Genomic DNA, 18,443 nt, shown 5'->3' on the forward strand with positions numbered 1-18,443 from the left:
GGTACAGATAGCAAGAACACATCCATTTAGAAAGTTTACAAGGTTGTGTAATATTAAATGAGCTCTTAATTATAGCATCAACCAAGATAGAGAGCTTTGGTTTGCCTATCATTCACCCATTTTTTAAAATTAATTATTGGGTTTCTGTACTTGATTAGAAAGACGCTGCAACAAGAAAGCTGCTTAGAGGCCATTAAATATTTCTGCAAGTGATACTGTTTAGTTATTCTCTTGTCTTCTCCTCTACTCCTGACATGAGTCAACTTAAAATTAAAACATCTATCTTGATTGTCTAGGGGAGGACTGCCCAAGAGCATGCTCAAAATCCTTCTCCTCTGGCTGCCTGCCATTGAAACTGCCAGCCAGATACTGCTGCACAAAAGCTGCTTGGCAATGTCCCAGAAAAGGAGCCAGGCTAACATTCATTTTTAAGAGATTGCATTCTTATTTTTTGAATCAGCTGTTACTGACTGGTTTTGCTTAATGACTGAAAGTCGTAAAAATACATCTCTGAATCTGAATGCAAACATTGCTCATTTCTAGGAGAGACAATAAGGAAGTCATTTTACTGCCCATAAAGTATCTGCAGGTGTGATACTATTGCTATTTTTAACCAGGTGGAAAGTCCTGGGATTACCAAGCACAGCATGACAAACTGCCTGTAGGTTAGAAAGGTTGTTGCTACTTGACAGCAGTGACAACGGAACACCCTTCTTTATAAATATGGGATGGTGGCCTCACGGAGCTGGGGATTCCTTGTGCAAACAGGGCATGGCCCCTGGCATCTTGGTGACTTCTGTAGTCACCAGTCCTCACACTGACAGCATCCTGCAAATCCCATGGGAATGGCTGAAAAACTGTATATTCACAGTGAACAAATTGTTCTTTGTCAGCCTTGTCTTCTACCCTGGAGTAGGAGAAAGAGGCGGGAAGCAAAGAGAAAACCTGCCACTCTTTTCTGTTGAATGCTGAAAAGTTCAACTTATTTGAGTCTCTGTTGAAGTAAATTAATACTTCACTGGCTCAATCTAGCTTTCTGAAAAGCCAACTAAACACTGTCAGTTCAGTCATTTTAACATTCTTTGCCAAAAGAGCTGACAAACTAGAGATGCAAAGATACCAAACAACATCATTTTAACTGATATTTAAGAAAAAACACAAAATAACTGATTTAAAGACAACGTAATTTCTGCACTCCTTGGCAGAAAACTGATGAACTGATTCTCAAATACCTCATTGGGCCTATAGTTTTTCATACTTCTGTCTGCAATGTAAACCTAATGTGATAGAAAATGACATTTTGAGCTTCTGTTCAATAGTAACGGACACCACAAATCTGATGCAGATTTGGAACTCAGCCTTCATGCAGACAATGAACCAAAAGGAACCTAATCATCGTTTCTGTTTTTGTACCACTTTTCCCAAAATAACACTAAGCAGACAGTTAATAAAAATCACAACTTCGAGCAGCAGAGAACTAAAAAACCACAGTGTTTGGCAAGTGCTTCTCTGTGCTGGAGCCACAGTATCTGCTGCTGTCCAACCAACAGCACATTTGTTCCATCCACAGTATTATCAGTATTATCTGTGTCAAGTAACTCACATAAAGTTGATCGTGAATGTTGGCACCGTGTTTCAACAGAGTTTCCACTACCTTTGCATGGCCATACTGACAAGCAGCTAGAAGAGCAGTACCTCCATCCTGTGAACAAAATGAAGAAATGGTTCAGAGGTTGAGAAAGAAGATGCTGGACTGAACTTCAACCATACAGCATAAGCAAATTCTAAGGCTTTTCTGAATTTGGCTCACAATACACCCTTTTCCTGTTCCAGAAGCTACCAATCATCTTCTTTTCTTTGAACAGAACTTCATGCCCTGTCATGTTCTGCCTTTCACCTGCTGATTATTGGCCTGAAGGAGAGTAGGGAGGATGCATCTAAAAGTATGCTAGCTAAATGTGGAGGCTTGTATGAGATCAAATCCATAATTAGTGATATCCCAAATACTTTTCTGTGGCAGTTACTCTAAAGGTAGGCCTAGGTGCACTCATCAAGTCTGGCTTGCATAGCTGCTTCCACAGAAGACATCTGGGTTGGGAAATGCCTCATTGTTGCTGGATGACAACTCCAAGACAGAGGAAACAGTGGAGATAGCAAATGCAGGGGTTGCCACATCCTGGTAAATGTGCTCAAAAATTGCCATCATTTCTGACACTTGTATGGAGAAGTTCTTTATCTTCTGCCTGGGACAGCACCATGCTATCACACGAGGATGATGCACACCCTGCATCGTTGATACCAAACATTTCCTCTTTCCTTCCTTAACTTTTCCCAGTCTCAAGCTGCTCTTCCACAAAGCATTTCAAACAAATGGCTTCCACAGCTGTTATTAATGTGGGCAAAATATTGTATTTTCCCTCAGCCTTGTTCTCTGAAACAGTTCCAAAGTCTTGTCTGAAACTTTCCACATGGACAGATAGCCAGCAAGAGAAATTACAGCCAAATTGCTGAATGAATTTTTTTAATAGGATATGCCAATCAAACTTATTAATCTATGGTGCTATTTCATGCCTATAACTCCCATGAAAGCTCAAGGTCTGACATGGCTGAAATTATCCACAGAGACTGTCTGTAACTACTCTTAAAATCTCTTACCTTTTCCCCATGCAATATTAAAAAGCAAGCAAGGCATTGGTGTCAGCAAAGTCACAGATGTGAAACCATTATGTGACAATCTAAAAATTGCATATTAATTCTGGGATATTTAAGTAAATATAAGCAGACAACCTGGTCAGTGGAGTTAAGTTGCTCTGTAGCTACAATGAGTCTCTAGATTTCCTGTCATATTAATAGGAACTGCTGGAACAAAACATGAAAGCAACCACACTAGTTCCTGGATTGAAGCAATAACAACAACAAAAAACAACAGAAAAATACACACAAAAAAACCCCTACCTCTACATACTTAAAAACAATAGTAAAAACTAGTAGCTTAATGAAACCTATTTCCTTTCTACAACCAGCTGAAAGCCATTTTGCTTGAGTATTGAGTTACCAGATCAAAGGACTTTAAATGGAAAAAAAAAATAACAGGGACATTTTAAAGAACATTCCCTGAAGGAAACCGGGAGAAAAATGTTGATAAGCTAAGAAAAACTGAGCTATCAAGAGTGGTCGTCCTCTGTAGAGCTGTAGGGAAGGATGACCTATGGGAAGCTTAAAAATATTGAGGCTCTCCATTTGTAAGGAAATGGGTACATTCAGATGCATATGGGAGTAGTTTGTTTATTGCTTTACGGCCTGCTTATTGCTTTATGACTTGTTTTTCATTTTCTAAAACCCTCGTGTTCTCCATGAACTGTTATTTTAAGAAGATTGTTTGCTTATTGACATAATTTCTGGAAGCAACCAAATGACAGATCCCAAACAAAGAGCAGGCCTAACCACAGTCAACAAGCAGAGCATAAGCAATGTGTCTGGAGCAGAACTGTGTGATCCCATGTTGGAGATGGCACAGCTTTCACATCGGTGGAAGTACCACTATGATAAACAGCAACAGGTCTCGCTCCAAGAAAGGAAACTGTGGACAGGAATCCTTTACACAGAAAGCACCTTATGGAAGACAACACTCAGTTAAATCAAGGAATTGACAGTGTTTGATAAAACACAATAAAGTTTCATGTTTTTTACTAGAAAAAAAAAAAATCATCCTCCAACTTCTATTGAGCTTTCATATTGCTTTCCCTTATACTTTCTTCCCCTTTGGCCAGCACAAGAACCTTTTCTCCAGAAAATTCCTCCTGGGGAGCCCACTGTTTTATAGGCTACAGGGAAAGTAGATGGAAGGATGTAAAAAAAAAGAAGTAAATGCCTGAGTTTTAAAATCCCTTGCAGCCATGTGATTCCCACTTTATTTTTTTTGGCCTCAGCTGAAACAAAATGCTGAAGCAACATCTTTGGTACTGGCAAGCCTCTTGGAAACTCCGAGCAGGGCAGAAAGTGGAAGCAGGGACATGTGAGCAATCACGGAGGCACTTCTAGGGCAACAACTGCTCTGTAGCAGGAGGTTAACAGGCAATAGCGCTGAGAGAAAGCGCTCAGCCTTGTGCTCATTTACTGCTCATACCCTGTTGTTTGGACACAGTGTAGCTTCCACTAATCTTTCACTGCAGACCATTCCAGCACGCTGGGAACTCAGAGAGGAGCCAGTCCTCTCAGCTCTCTCTGCTATTCTTTTCTTGAAACAGTTTTATCTTATCCCAACCTTGTTCTACCTACTGGCAGCGCCTACATTAGCTGCCAGTCTCCCACACAAGCACTTGAACAGCATCCGATAAGAACATGCTATCTGGGATGTACCTCTCCATTTGCCTACCTCTTCCTTTACCTCTATCATCGTTGCTTGCAAGTACCTTAGAAGTAGACAGTGTTTTACTTTCTCTGAAATACACTAAAAGGGAGGGAAATTGGTTTTCTGCCATTACTACCTACTGAAAAATAGTCTCCAGTACACTGTGTGACCTGCAGCATCGCTCAGAAAATGTGCCATCATGGAAACCACACACATGCTCATAACATGGCACAGATTAAGAAAAAAAAAATCTCTGATACTTATTTCTAGGGATGTTCACTTTGCCTATGTTGTGGTTTAACTCGGCAGGTGGCTGAGCACCACAAAGTTGTTTGCTCACTTCTCCCTTCTCAGTGGGTTTGTGGAGAGACAACTCATCAGTTGAGATAAAACTATTTACTAAGATAGAGAAAAGGAAAATACTTATGACTACATACACATATATATGAATGTATATAAAAAAGTGATGCACAAGCAATTGCTCACTGCTCCCATACCGATGCCTATCTAGCCCTCCATGCAGCGGAAGAGTGCAAGATGCACTCCCACTCCCTTCAAAACTCTTTCTGCTTGATGTCATATGGTATGGAGTATCCTTTTGGCCAGTCAAAGCCTGTTGTCCTAGCTCTGTTCCCTCCCAGCTCCTCCAGCCCTTTGTTGAGAATGGACTTGGCTCTGTACACTGCTTAGCAGAAACTGTAAACATTGGTGTGTTATCAACTTTGTTTATTTCCTAGAACCAAAATATGGCATCATAGCAGATACTCTGAAGAAAAATTTATACCAGTTGATACTAGACAGCCTGTCATAGGGAATATCAACTCAAATGATACAAAGTGTAACAAGAATTCTTGTATTAAGTTTGTTCTCCTGAACTCTTGCATATAAGTAACAAATGTAATTAAAATTTGTAGAGAATTACATTGCAAAGAAGACAGTGGAGTTTGCATTGCCTTGTTTTAAAGTGTCTATTTTCTGAGATACCTTTAATCTCTGATCGTATTTTAACTCCACATCTTCATTTATAATAGAAAGTCTTTTGTAAATTGATGAGTTTTGCAACACCCTTTGAAAACAGACAGGATCCTCATCTTTTCCAGCGCTGCTCCCAGCTGAGTGCTTTAATAAAAAAATGCTTTATCTCTGACTTAAAAAGGCATATTTTGTCAGCTTTTTCATGTCTGGGGTTTGGAGGATGGGACAGAGAAGCCTGTTATCTTAATAACCCATTACAGAAAGAAAATTTCATGTAATAATTTCAAGCTATGAAATTCACACTATTAAATCAGAAAATTGAACCAACACCAAAACAATCCAAAAAGCCAATGGGGAATACATATGTCAATGCAGTATGTTATGAATGGTGCCTCCAGTAGAACTGCATTTGTCCAAAAGTGGAAGGAATCAGGAGTGTCTGAATGCAGAAAGATTTTCCCATCATTTGGATCTTTGCACCTTTTTATCTGCCTCAGTGACTCACAAATTTATTTTGCATGCCTCAAAGCAGATCACATTATTGTCATGAAGGATCAGATAATTGCAAGCTTGCTGTGGGCCAAGTCTCGGCTTCTTTACAAACACCTAGTCCACAGGCTGTGCAAAGGCTTGTTGACGATGTAACTGTCCCTATACACATAATAAGGTACTGAGTCTCTGCTTTCTGTCCTTTCCTGCATTTGCTGCTTTCCCTCCCTTAGTAAAAACACTGCGCACCTTTACGCTTTGTCCCAGAGAGTAGTCCAGGCTTTTTGTGGCTGGGACACATTTTCTCCTTCAGTAGGGTTTTTGTGACCTGACTACAGGTCAGATGACTCAAAGAACAGTGTAAATTCATTCACCCAGTTGTATACAGCTGAATGTGAGAGAAGAATATTTTTCTGAATCTTTCTATCTTTACATATGCTTCATCCTGATTCTTGCTCCCCTCAATGTGATACCTCATCCTAAAATAAGACTGAGAAGCAACAACGTATTTTAACATGCAGCTTCCTCCAACAAATGAGGCTACCCAACCCTTTGAAATCCATTGCAACCTCCTATGGGGCTAAGTTCCAACATTGTACTCCACACTGTGTTAAATCACAATTTCTCTCATGTTTTTAACTTTACAGATTGATGCTTCTGTTGTGATGATGATGTTCCTTACCACTAGCATAATTCTCTGCAGTACCAGAAACAATGCTCACTCTACTGTACAGACATGCATGAGTTCTGTGACCACAAAAACCTTAAGATTTTTAATCAATAATATCTGCTACAATTCCTAGAGTTTAAAGAGTTGAGTCCCAGTGATGTTCCATCAATTCCCTTTGTATTTAAAGCCTATGTTTTCAGGTATTCTGAAAAGCAGGTATGGGTTGAGGTAGCTATGATGACAACATCTTGAAAAAATGGTTGTTGTTGAGTAAAGAGTTATTTCAAATACATGTCACCGCAGATGCCAAGTTAAGTGACTGGTAGTGTCTTCTCCAGATTATGGAGATGAATTTCAGCTCCATCAGCCCCAGTGTTCTGAAATGTGGCCACCATGTCAAGGGCAAGAATGCTTCATGAAAATCTGGTGCTTTTGCCTCTGCTTCCTGAAAGCAGTCAGTACTGCCTTGAGCAAAGAAACTGAGTTGATGTACTGTGGCCAGCATACCTGCTCTTAATGCTGTTTATTCTGTGAGAGATGATGAACCGGACTCTTTCAGTTATTTTAAATTTTGAAAAAGGGCCAGCCTGAACAGCAACAACAACAAATAGACGTTATAAGGTGTATTTCATATTCCTGTCACAGATGACTAAGTGGTAATTTAGGGAGAACTGAAGCCATTATATTCTTATGTCTCCTATGGTGGTATACAAAGACTTGCCAAATTTCTGTGTGCGCAAGTGGAGTAAATATACACTTAAAATAGGATCCTACCTGACATGTACAAAGAGATCCCTTCTTCTTGTGTTGTAGAATGTGTTAAGAGAAAGATTGATCTCACCATCAGTGGACTGATCTTTGACCAAATTATGCCGTTAAGTCCAAGTAGCATAAGTAAATATTTTCACAAGTTAATATTTTCAAAATATATTGTACTACTCACACTATTCAGAAAATGTTCAAGTGAGGAAATCTTTTTATCCTCTTGCTGCTGCTAGATTACTTTTCATACAAAGAAGAAACAACACCCTTGACAGTTAGAATGTATCAGCATGCAAAACCAGACCCTTCATCTTACCTTATTCTTAAATTCAGTGGAGGCTCCAAATTCAAAGAGAAACTTCACCACATCATTGTGGCCTTGCTGTGCAGCAAAGAACAGAGCAGTCGCACCTGACTGTAGGAAAAAAATGGATTAATAAAAATCACACGTAACATGCTTGACCAAAGTACACACTTCAGATTAAAACTTATTAAGCACAATCAATCAAATATCAGCTGAAAAGATATAATGATTTTGAGGGCTCCAGAGACACAGAGTATCCTAAGTGAGTGGTCAGTTTTCTTCTCATTGCACTGAGATAACTGGTTAACATCACGTACTGAATCACAGAATCATAGAATCATAGAATGTCCTGGGTTGAAAAGGACCACAATGACCACATAGTTTCAATCCCCTGCTATGTGCTGGTCGCCAACCACCAGACCAGGCTGCCCAGAGCCGCATCCAGCCTGGCCTTGAATGCCTCCAGGGATGGGGCATCCACAACCTCCTTGGGCAACCTGTTCCAGTGTGTCACCACCCTCTGTGTGAAAAACTTCCTTCTGATATCTAACCTAAACCTCCACTGTCTCAGTTTAAAACCATTCCCCTTGTTCTATCACTATCCACGCTCGTGAACAGTCATTCCCCCTCTTGTTTATATGCTCCCTTCAAGTACTGGAAGGCTACAATGAGGTCTCCCTGAAGCCTTCTCTTCTCCAAGACAAACCATATTGTTTATGCTTGGAGAATAACAATAAAGTTATGTTTTTGCACAGAGTTTCTCATATACTTCTTAGGATTCATCTACCTCTGTTCAGTCTTTAGATAAAGAAAGCAAGCCCAGAGGCAGAAAATAGCAGTCTCACACAAGAGACGAATAGCCATTTGAAACCAAGCCCTCTACCACCTGTCCCTACAATCTGAGATAAATGGGAACATGGGATGAACTTAGATCGAGGTGTGGAAAGACCACAGGGGTTATTCAGCATAACAGAGCTCCACTTTGCTTGACTGTGCACTAGCAAAACATGATTTCTCTTGGCATGTCACCCTTGTCTTTTGGATGACTATCTTCCCATCCAGCTCAAGCAGCCTTCAGCCAGCCCTGTAGCTCCTACTTTCCCTTAGCCTTGTTGGAGAAATGAAAGCACATACTTTATCTAGTTTTATAAGATACTGTCATTGACATTTTCCTGAATAAATCAGGAAAAAAAAATGACTTTGGAATATTTTAAAGGCTGGACAGAAGGGAAGAGTTGAAAAGAGGGAAGAGAAGCATGCTTTCCAAATTTTGGGCTTTTTCATCGCATGCTGAAGGTGCAGGAAAAGGGAACTAAAGATGAAATTCTCCAGTGTCAAAGACTTTTGTGATAATAGCACATGACCCCTCTCACATGCATGTCTATGTGGCTCCCCTTTCCCTGAGATTTACAACAATGTTGGAGTACAAGAGCACTGGTTTGAGTACGCAGATTTACTTTCAGATTAGTGCCCTTTGTCTTCAGAGCTTAAATTTAATCTATTTTCTTTCTCTCAGCAACAGAGTGATTCTGGAGGATTACAGTGTTTCTATTTTGATTGTCTTGCTGAATCAATATGTCCAGAGTGATACTCAACAGTAAGTCCATAAAACTGTCCACAACTTCTACTTTTGTTGCTGCTTTTCAAGCAGGGTTTATCTAAGGGAAAGTACATGTTTAAATACATGTTTTGTTAGGACAGGATACACTGAAAGATACTAGCAATCATAGTTAAAGCAAGCTTAGGCCAGTTAGTACAAAGACATTAAACACGGCATCATCAAGTTTAGCATTCACTGACTCAGTGACTGGAAGTCAACAGCACAAGATTAATGATCATGTTTCAGCTAACAAAGGAAAATGAGAAACATTTGCTTGGGTTGTTAAAGTGATGAAAATACTGCTGTCTTGCTCTTCCTGCCATCTTCCCGTGTCACTGCATGTCCTCATCAAACTGCAATTCTTTTGGGACAAGTACAGCTCTCTTTGTTCCAGGGCACTGTGCTCTCTGTGCAGTCATCACGCAGGCCAGAATGGTTGTAGATACATTACTTGAGCTGAATATGAGAGGAAGACACTTTCACAAAACTAAGTGTTGATACTTTCCCTTCTACAAAAAAGCACATCGCGGTGTGAGAGATATCTTGAATGCAAAGCAGACAGGCAGGATAGGGTATGGGTGATTAAGTGATGTGATATTTAGAGTTGGCTCAGAATGAGAGGCAGGAACTCCTGGGTATAACAAGTCAAAACAATGCCTGGGCTAGCAAGAGCACCCACAGTCCATGTTAATGACCAAATTCTGCAAATCATAAGGTAAAGGACTTCTCCTTATCAAATTACATTGTAAAGGACTTCTCCTTATCAAATTACATTCAAGCAGTCTGGGGTGTTGTAAATTACTGTGACAATTAGTAACATGATAAATGCACAAGTGATGTAACCTGAGGGTTACACCTGAGATATTACTGCTCCACACCAACCTCACATGCTGGAAATGTTTAATGAATTATTTATAAATACACCTTTGACATCTCATTTTCTATTACAAGTTCCAGACATCAGATTCCTTGATGTCCTTAGGAGAACAGACCCTGCTCATACACTGCACAGCAATTGCAGTTGGCAAAAAGCAGCAGACAACGTATTTTTATTACTTGCAGTAAATCAATAGTCACTTAATCAATCCCTGTTTCAACACAGAACTTTTCTCCTACCTCCCTCTGCAGGTTGATATCTGCTCCTTGCAACACCAATTCCCGTACACAGTCTATGTGACCATAGTAAGATGCAACCATCAGAGCTGTTGTGCCAAGCTGGAAATAAAGAAGAATAGATCAGTATTTTCGGTAGACACCTCTAGCAATGAATCAAGCTTTCTGAAAGAGACAGCATATCTTCTGAACAGCTGAAGGAAATTTATGGTCAGTGCTCAGAGATCCTGTTCACTCTTTTCCAGAAAGGGGGAGCAGTCTTTCACTGAACAGATTCTCAGTTTAAAACTTTCTATCAAGAATACTTTGAAAAAGAGTAACTAGCAGGTGTTAAAGCAAATAAATTACAGACTTGCCTGCAGTGCAAAGCTTGATCATTCAATGAGCATTTATACAATGACTTTAAATTATTGTCCTGAAACAAGTGTAATAAAAATACCAGTAATATTTTTGGTTTATACATTGCTTTTATCTGAAAATCTCAAAGATCTTTATATCTTTTCCAGAAGAATGACCTTAGATACAGGATGCAAGTGACTTATATGAGCTATTGAATTGTGAGTCATAGTCAGCATTATGACCCAAGTGTCTTGAATACTAATACCCTATCCAAATGACTACAGCAAATTCTTCCTCTCTCTTTGACTCTTCACATTGCATCAGAGAACTTTCCAGACCAGAACAACACATTCAGTTTTCTTCAATATCCCAATAAGTCCACTGCTGCATTGACCTAAATAAGACTTATGTTACATGTATATGGTGTACGGGCAACACACAAAGACCACACATGGAAGTATAAAATCTATCAGTCTAAAATCCTCATATGTAGCAATTCAATCTAAAGAAAAAGTGTGTGATGTTGCAAAAAAGCATATTAAAATATTCATATTAATATCTTAATATGAATTTAATAAAATATATTTTATCTTATAAAATAAAAATAGTAATAATTTAATAAAAATATCATATTAAAATATTTTAGTAATATTTTGGTCTAGAAAATGTGTATGTCTGGCAGGATGTTGGGATATTTTGCATCACATTGTAAAAATTCTTAATCAAAGTTTGTCTTATGTTGAGAAAAACTGAGCAGTAGCAGAACTTCTTTCTTTACATCTATTTCTGTCCTGCTTACTTCATGCATCCTTTCCTCCCTTGTCAGAATGACAAGGATCATCTTCAGAAGTATTGCATGACAAGTAATTGCCTACAGGATAAAAATGAAATAAAGATAAATGAAAAATAGCTTAAAGCCAATGAGCTTAGAAAATCCTTGCACTTTGAATGTATTCAAAGTAAGAGAAGATGTGGCAGGTTCATGTTACTGGCTAGAAGTTCATATTAAGGCTAGATTTACAGGCATGACTGCCTGCAAGTCAGTCTCGTCACCAATCAAAGAAAAACTGGGGATTTCTCAATCTTTATTTTCCCTGGCTTTCTGCAGTAGGTTGGCATACTTAAGTAACTGTCCATATGCTAAAGATATGCACATTATCTCTATTTTCAACCCATTTTAAATCTCAAAACTAGTTTCAACTCCTCCAATTACAGTAAGGAAAACCCCTCTAAATCCATCAGTCATAGAATCATAGAATCACAGAATGGCCTGGGTTGAAAAGGACCACAGCGACCATATAGTTTCAACCCCCCTGCTATGTGCAGGGTTGCCAACCAGCAGACCAGGCTGCCCAGAGCCACATCCAGCCTGGCCTTGAATGCCTCCAGGGATGGGGCATCCACAACCTCCTTGGGCAACCTGTTCCAGTGTGTCACCACCCTCTGTGTGAAAAACTTCCTCCTAACACCTGGCCTAACCTCTCCTGTCTCAGTTTAAAACCATTCCCCCTTGTCCTATCATCATCGACCCATGTAAAAAGTCGTAAACATGCAAACAAGTCATGTATCTGTGCTTCTCTATACTAGGAAATCCTGCCATTTCTTCATTTTGGTGTCAGTGTAGGGGATACTGGGGTAGGAGGAAGAAGAAGTTGAGGCCAACAGTTCTTCTGTCACCACCATGGGTTGTGTCTAGCTCACCACATGCATGTGAGGTGGGGACAGCTGCACATTAAGAATGACTTTTATGTTGCTTAAATGGAAACTGTAGTCCCGCGTTATTTTTTAAAAAGCTAATTACGAGGAGCTCTTTTAGCTGACAGAATCATTGCTGCTAGGGCTTGGTTGAGTTGACTCTTTAGAGTGATCTATTACCACAATGATATTTTCTTGCAAAGAGAAGCCCGAGGTGCTAGAATCTGTGTTTTTAATGTCAGTGCCACAAATAACTATGTAAGAGACATTTTTGAGTGCTGGCAAATTCCTAACCCTTTGCTACTGATGTAAATCATCATGCTATTTTATCTTGAGTTTCAAACTTGCTTCCTGACAAGAAAAGATTTTAAATCATGTCCTAGTGTCAAAAGACTCTCAGTGTCTGAAGTCAGATCCCTGCCACACCTTCTGTGCAGCAGGCTACAGAAAGCAAAGTAAAATCAGCACTGTGGTTATATGTGCATTGTGTGCATACACTGTCTTTGCAGTCTACATCTACTCGCCCACTGTTCAGCAGCAGCTGGAGAAGAGCCAGGTTTCCTTTTCTTGCAGCCCAAAATGCAGCATTGGCGAGTGGTGTTTCTTTCTGGTGAAAATAAAAAGCAGAAACAAAAAAGATTTTGTAAGATGCATTAGACAAACACAAATATGCATTGATAGTGTGCTGATCTTTTACAGCTAGAACATAGGAGGGAAGCTCACTTGATTTCTTTGTGCAGCTAAAGAGATTAGTCTCTCTGTGCTGCCTCATGCTGTTTCATGTCTTCCCTGTGTCCATAGCAGCATGACTTCTAGCCTACCCTGCACTTAGAGCTGATGATACTAGTCCAGATCCCCAGGGAAACATCACAAAAAACAATGAACTGGATGTTCTCCTTCTGAGGCGGAGCTAATCACAGTTATAGAGGGTGAATCATGTCCTGCTGCAGGACATCTTCCTGCATTTCAGCCTTCTGCCACCTCTTTCCTTTCTGCATATAAAGTCCCAATATACGAAAAGTATTTTTCATGTATCTTCAAAACTATTAGGTTTGTCCCTTCCCAGAATTAACACCCTGTAGTTCTAGGCTTAAGATATATCTGCTGGATGATGTTAGAAAATGAAGGCTAGATTCTTGCTGTCTACAGACTTACAAATTAATTTACTATACAAGCAAGGCAAAAATATAAGGTAAAATTGGAAAACTGTGAAATCTTGATATCATGGACCAGTGTTAGACACACTGGTAGCTTTCTCAGTCCTACAAACAATGCCACAAAGCAGCTTCTCCTTTGTATGAGTAAATTATTACCTCCCCAGTGTAGAAGGACAGCAAAAAAGGACACAGATTTTGCTTCCAGCTTCCTAGTCTTATCCATATCAGCTGCCAAAACATTGGCCTGATGGATAAGCAATGTAGTGGCTGTAGTGCTCAGATGAACTAAAGCTGTGGTGGCAGCGGTACACATATCCCAGAGCAGGCTCATGCCTCTCATTTTTATGAAGGCATAAAGGCCCAATATCACTGGCAGTCTGAGAAAGCGTCATTTTACTGATAGTAATCTCAGACAAAAGAGTGTCAATATAACTAAGTACCTTACTCTCCAGTGAATCCTGCCCCCAAGATAACCCAAAGAGAGCAGAGTGGAGATAAAAGTCAATCATTCTGCTACAAAATATTTGACAATATTTTTCCATATTTTAATGTCTTTGATGCACAAGAATAATGAGGTAGACAACCAGAACTGAATAATTTTTCTGGTTGACACCAGCAGACACAAGATCAATTATTTGTGAACCTATTATAGATCAGTCACATTGAGCATTTCTAGTTGGTTGCCTTTTTAATATCAGAGACGTTACCAGATTTTTAAACAGGCTGCTGTGTAGACAAGAGCTCTTAAATTTCATCCATTCAATAAATTCTAAGGTAATTCCTATAAATTATTAGCAGTATTTGTTGTACCCACACACATAAGAGAAAGAGACTCAAAATTACGAAAGGAACAATGGGCTGAATTCTTATCTTCCTTTTACAGCTCATAAACTGCTTTTTCTCTTGTGAACTGCTAATAGTGTTGATTAAAAGAGAGCTTGCATTCTATACCCTCCTTGCTGGCAACTGGTCAGGAAGTAGTTTGTCCACCTTTCCCCTTACAACAACTAAAATTTTATGTAAAAACAGACAGGGGACCTCAACACACAGTGGTCCATGTTATCCTTTTGTCTATTTCATTAGACAGATATTCATATATAAAGATCATAGTCTTTATTATTATATTACGTGGAAAACTATTGCAAAAGAATGATCTTTTTATCTTACAGAATGGGAAATCAAATTTTATTGTCTAACCCCATCCCTTAAAATTTTGGAAAATTGCAGGGTATGACAATATATCCATAGAAAGATTTATTTTATCCAACCTGGTTGTCCATAATAGAGCACAACAGCAATGTGATTTTGATTTATTATGCAATACTTCTATAGGTCAGGTGTGACTATTCAGGAGCTCTTTACCTGTTTTCATTAGCTTACATGAGGAGAGAAGAGAACCAAGTTGCTAGAATCAACCTAGTCTGAAACCAGACATCCAAAGTTTTCAACCTGACAAATCATAAACCCCCACCTTTTTATTACTTCTGAAATCCCTAGAATAGCCCTCCAGCAAACACATCTTCATACTTTGTATCAGATAAAAGGTATGGAAGAACTCTCAAAAGCATCAAGGACACAAAAACAGGTTTTTCCCAGTAGTGCTTCCGACCCAATTTGGATTGACTGTTATCAGTACTTCCCCTCGTGCCCCCACAGTGCTGGGGATTCCTTACTCAAAAGCTGTATATACAGTACACTCAGGCTATCTATCAGCAATGTAGTGATTAGATAGAAAAAGCAAATTAATCTGAGCTATTCTATCTATTCTATATGCTGAAATGAAAAGAATTTGCAAAATCATTTGAGCAACTTGGGAACTTTAAAGACATGACCACAAGAAGTGATTTTTCTTCTGCCTTCAAACCAAGGATTTATGACTGTGTGCTCTTTACTTTCAGTTGCTGGCAGCAATGCTGACATCACTAGAAGACACAATATGAAGTATTACCATGGGATTAATAATTTGATTAGCTGAATAACTTGTGAGCAGTGAGCTGGTTTTAAACCAGGGGATATGATATGACATAGACTGCTGTTGTCCAGTTAAGAATTCAGTCTTGTTGGATCAGATACTTAAGGAGAAGTAATGTTGAATTTCAAGAGATTAATTGTTTAAAATGTTGATGAAAGTCTTACTACAGAGCTAGTCTGCTCCAAAGAACTTTTTAAAGAAAACATCTAATCCTGAGCATTGACAGTCATGGAAGAGAACATCATAAACATTTGAAAAAGTGATTAGCTAATAGTTTTGGTGAAAATTGGCATATTTTGTTATGTCATTCCTCCAGCATCAGCAACTCTCAGGATACAATTTCCTTTATTTCATCAAGGTCTCTAAAGCATCCCTGCAAATCCTGGCAGTACTACTTGTTTTAATTGTTTGTATGATGATTTCAATTCTGTGACCATTGGCTCCCACTCCCTGCCCTAACATTGCCTTGCTGTTTGCAAAGATGCAGCAGCTCACAGTAGGGTAGGTAACAGCTATGGAGGAAGAGTGTAGTTCTTAAGCAATGAGTTTAGAGATGAAAGAAAAGAAAGAGACAAAGGAGAGGAGAAAGAGAACACTACTCAAGGACTGGTTCATCCTACTGTCAAAATACAAGAAAATACCATTTTCCTACTCAGTTTCCAAACTAGTCCAGATAGAAAGGAAGAGTTGAGCAAAAAGTTTTAAGAAAAATAACTGGAAATCAGAATCAATCATGACATAATGGGAAATGCTAGTGGGACTTAAGAGGAAAGACAGGGTCTTTATTAGATACTAATGCATCCTATACAAAGGGTCATAAGTAAAGAGAAAAGTAGTTGAAGATATAGACATTAAGATTAGGCGGGCAAAAGCACAAAGAATGTGGTAGAAGAGAGGATGTTGGTGTGTACAAGCAATGAGAAAGGAATTTTGACTTGTGAGTAAGAAGGATAAGACAGAAAACATGAATAGACAGCAGCAATTGGAGATGTGTCAAACTCCTAGGTAAGCATACAGACTTCTGAGAAAAAGAGAATAGACCAAGTAAAAAGACAGAAAAGAGGGAGAAAGGAGGAGACTGCAGCTCTCCAGATGGAAAGGTAACAGGCAATAAGCCACCTTCAGCAGGAGGAGACAGAAAATGGGTGATAGGGCATAGAAAGGAGCAGGTAGGGATGGACAGAGCATACAAAGGTGGGTTCTGATGTGAAATGAAGGTGGGAACAATTCATGGAAAAAGAGAAAAGGGACAAAAGAGACTAAAGTAGTCTGGGGCCAAAACGGAGGACCAAAATTGGGGCAAAAACTGAGATTTCAGCCTCTATGCAATGCAGATGCCATGCTCCCCCATATGTGGGCTTCAGCTGCAGGTGGGACCCACCTGTGGAATCGAGCAGCCCCAGCATAGGAATGATACAGTGACAGGTGGGAGGGAAGCTCAGTGAGGGGGAAAGCAATGCAGCACAACCAACACGGCCAAGGGCTGGCACAGAGCTGCTGATCAATAAGAGAAGAGCAAACGCAGCATCCAGGCATTGCAGAATTGAGAAGAAGATGTGCATTTAGCATAAATGTTCTCTGTTACCAGCAGTTATCACTGCTCGCTGAGCTCTTTGCCAATTGATTTTACTAATCCTGTCCTCGGATTTAAAAACTTATTTTGGGCAACCTTTCGAATACGGCTGCTTTTGCATGGCTTTGGAGGAAGCGACGGGAATCGCAGCGAATCATCAGTGGCCACCGCAGCCTGGGACGCAGAGCCACGGCCAAATGCCGCTCCCAACTATTACACAACCGATCTGAAAAGTCAGGGGGAAGCTCCGACCGCACCAAACCTGCGGCACAGACCCTAAGCGAGCGGTTTATGTAACGCTAAACACGCATCCTTCCCGGGATGGCAGCTGCGGAAAGCGCCGGCTCCATCAGCAGCTACCTCAGGGCTCTTGGGGCACACTACAGCCCGGGCAGGGCTCACAGATACCGCCGTTTTGCTAAAATAAATAAAAACGAGTCCACAAATCTAAAGATACAAGAAGGCAAACAACGTGAAACACATCCGCCCCTCCGTCCCCGCGCCCGGCTCACCTTGAAGGACATCCTGCGCCCCGCCGGCCCCGCCCCGCACTGATCAGCGCCTCAGCTCCGCGGCCCGGGGCGGGGCGCGGCCCGGCGCCTCCCTCCTGACGGGAGCTGCTCGTATCGGTCCCGATCGCAGCTTAATAGCTGCGATCGGGGTAATAATCAGGGGTGCAGATCCCTCGCATCCCCTGCCCACCCCCGCAGCAGGGACAGCATCACCCGGCAGCCGGCTCAGAGCTGGAGACCGGGCCCGCACCTCGGAACTAGCAGTGAAACGGCCCCAGCCCGCAGCACAGCATCCCACCGCCAAGCTGCTGCTGTCCCAAGGGCACCTCTTGTACATTCCCGTCTTTTCCCTTCACATCCAGGGAAAAAACAAACAAACAAACAATAACCAAAGCCAGCATTGTACACTCAGCACCCTGCACATGATGGGGAGCATCCCAGCATCCTGCATGCACCTCCACCACCACCACTTGTATGGATGATGCTGCCCTTAGGAAGCCAGTAAATTCTTACTGGCTTAATTTTAATTCTGTGCCTGCACATGTCCTGTTCTGCCTGGCTGCAGGTTTCACTCCAAGCCTGCATGATACAAAGTAGGCAAAGCGACGCTAGCTGTGGTGGGGGATTCCTGAACGTCTTTGCTTTTGTTGGTTTAAACTGAGCCCTGGGGGATTTTCTTCTGTAGATGTGCATACATAAATCTCATTCACAAATTATGTGTGTGCATTGAGAGAAAATGTTTGCTGGAAGATCCAACTCATTTATTCTACAAATCTGCAAGCAGAGGAGTTGCTGCAGATCTTTTTCCCAAGGCAAAATTCATCTGTGTATACAGTAAAATGAACTACAGAAAAGCAGATGAGAGCTGCTAATAGCGTGAGCTCACCTTAGACTGCATGGCCTGGTGTGAACCTAACCCTAACCTCCTTTG

At 40.5% G+C, this 18,443-nt stretch overlaps 1 protein-coding gene across 1 annotated transcript in view; it reads right to left on the reverse strand.

Moving 5' to 3' along the window:
• ANKRD29 (ankyrin repeat domain 29) overlaps window positions 1–17,617 on the reverse strand; it is a 32,122-nt gene extending 14,505 nt beyond the window's left edge. Inside the window, exons 1-5 of the mRNA XM_010708835.3 lie at window positions 17,513–17,617; window positions 12,795–12,905; window positions 10,268–10,366; window positions 7,564–7,662; window positions 1,604–1,702 (exon numbers count right to left, since the gene is read on the reverse strand). Of these exons, the coding sequence (XP_010707137.1) occupies window positions 1,604–1,702; window positions 7,564–7,662; window positions 10,268–10,366; window positions 12,795–12,905; window positions 17,513–17,524 (420 nt within the window). The 5' untranslated portion in view covers window positions 17,525–17,617. The remainder of the gene's footprint in view (window positions 1–1,603; window positions 1,703–7,563; window positions 7,663–10,267; window positions 10,367–12,794; window positions 12,906–17,512) is intronic.
• Window positions 17,618–18,443: the final 826 nt, after the last annotated feature.

The sequence above is a fragment of the Meleagris gallopavo genome, chromosome 3, assembly GCF_000146605.3.
Source record: "Meleagris gallopavo isolate NT-WF06-2002-E0010 breed Aviagen turkey brand Nicholas breeding stock chromosome 3, Turkey_5.1, whole genome shotgun sequence".
Lineage (NCBI taxonomy): Eukaryota > Metazoa > Chordata > Aves > Galliformes > Phasianidae > Meleagris > Meleagris gallopavo.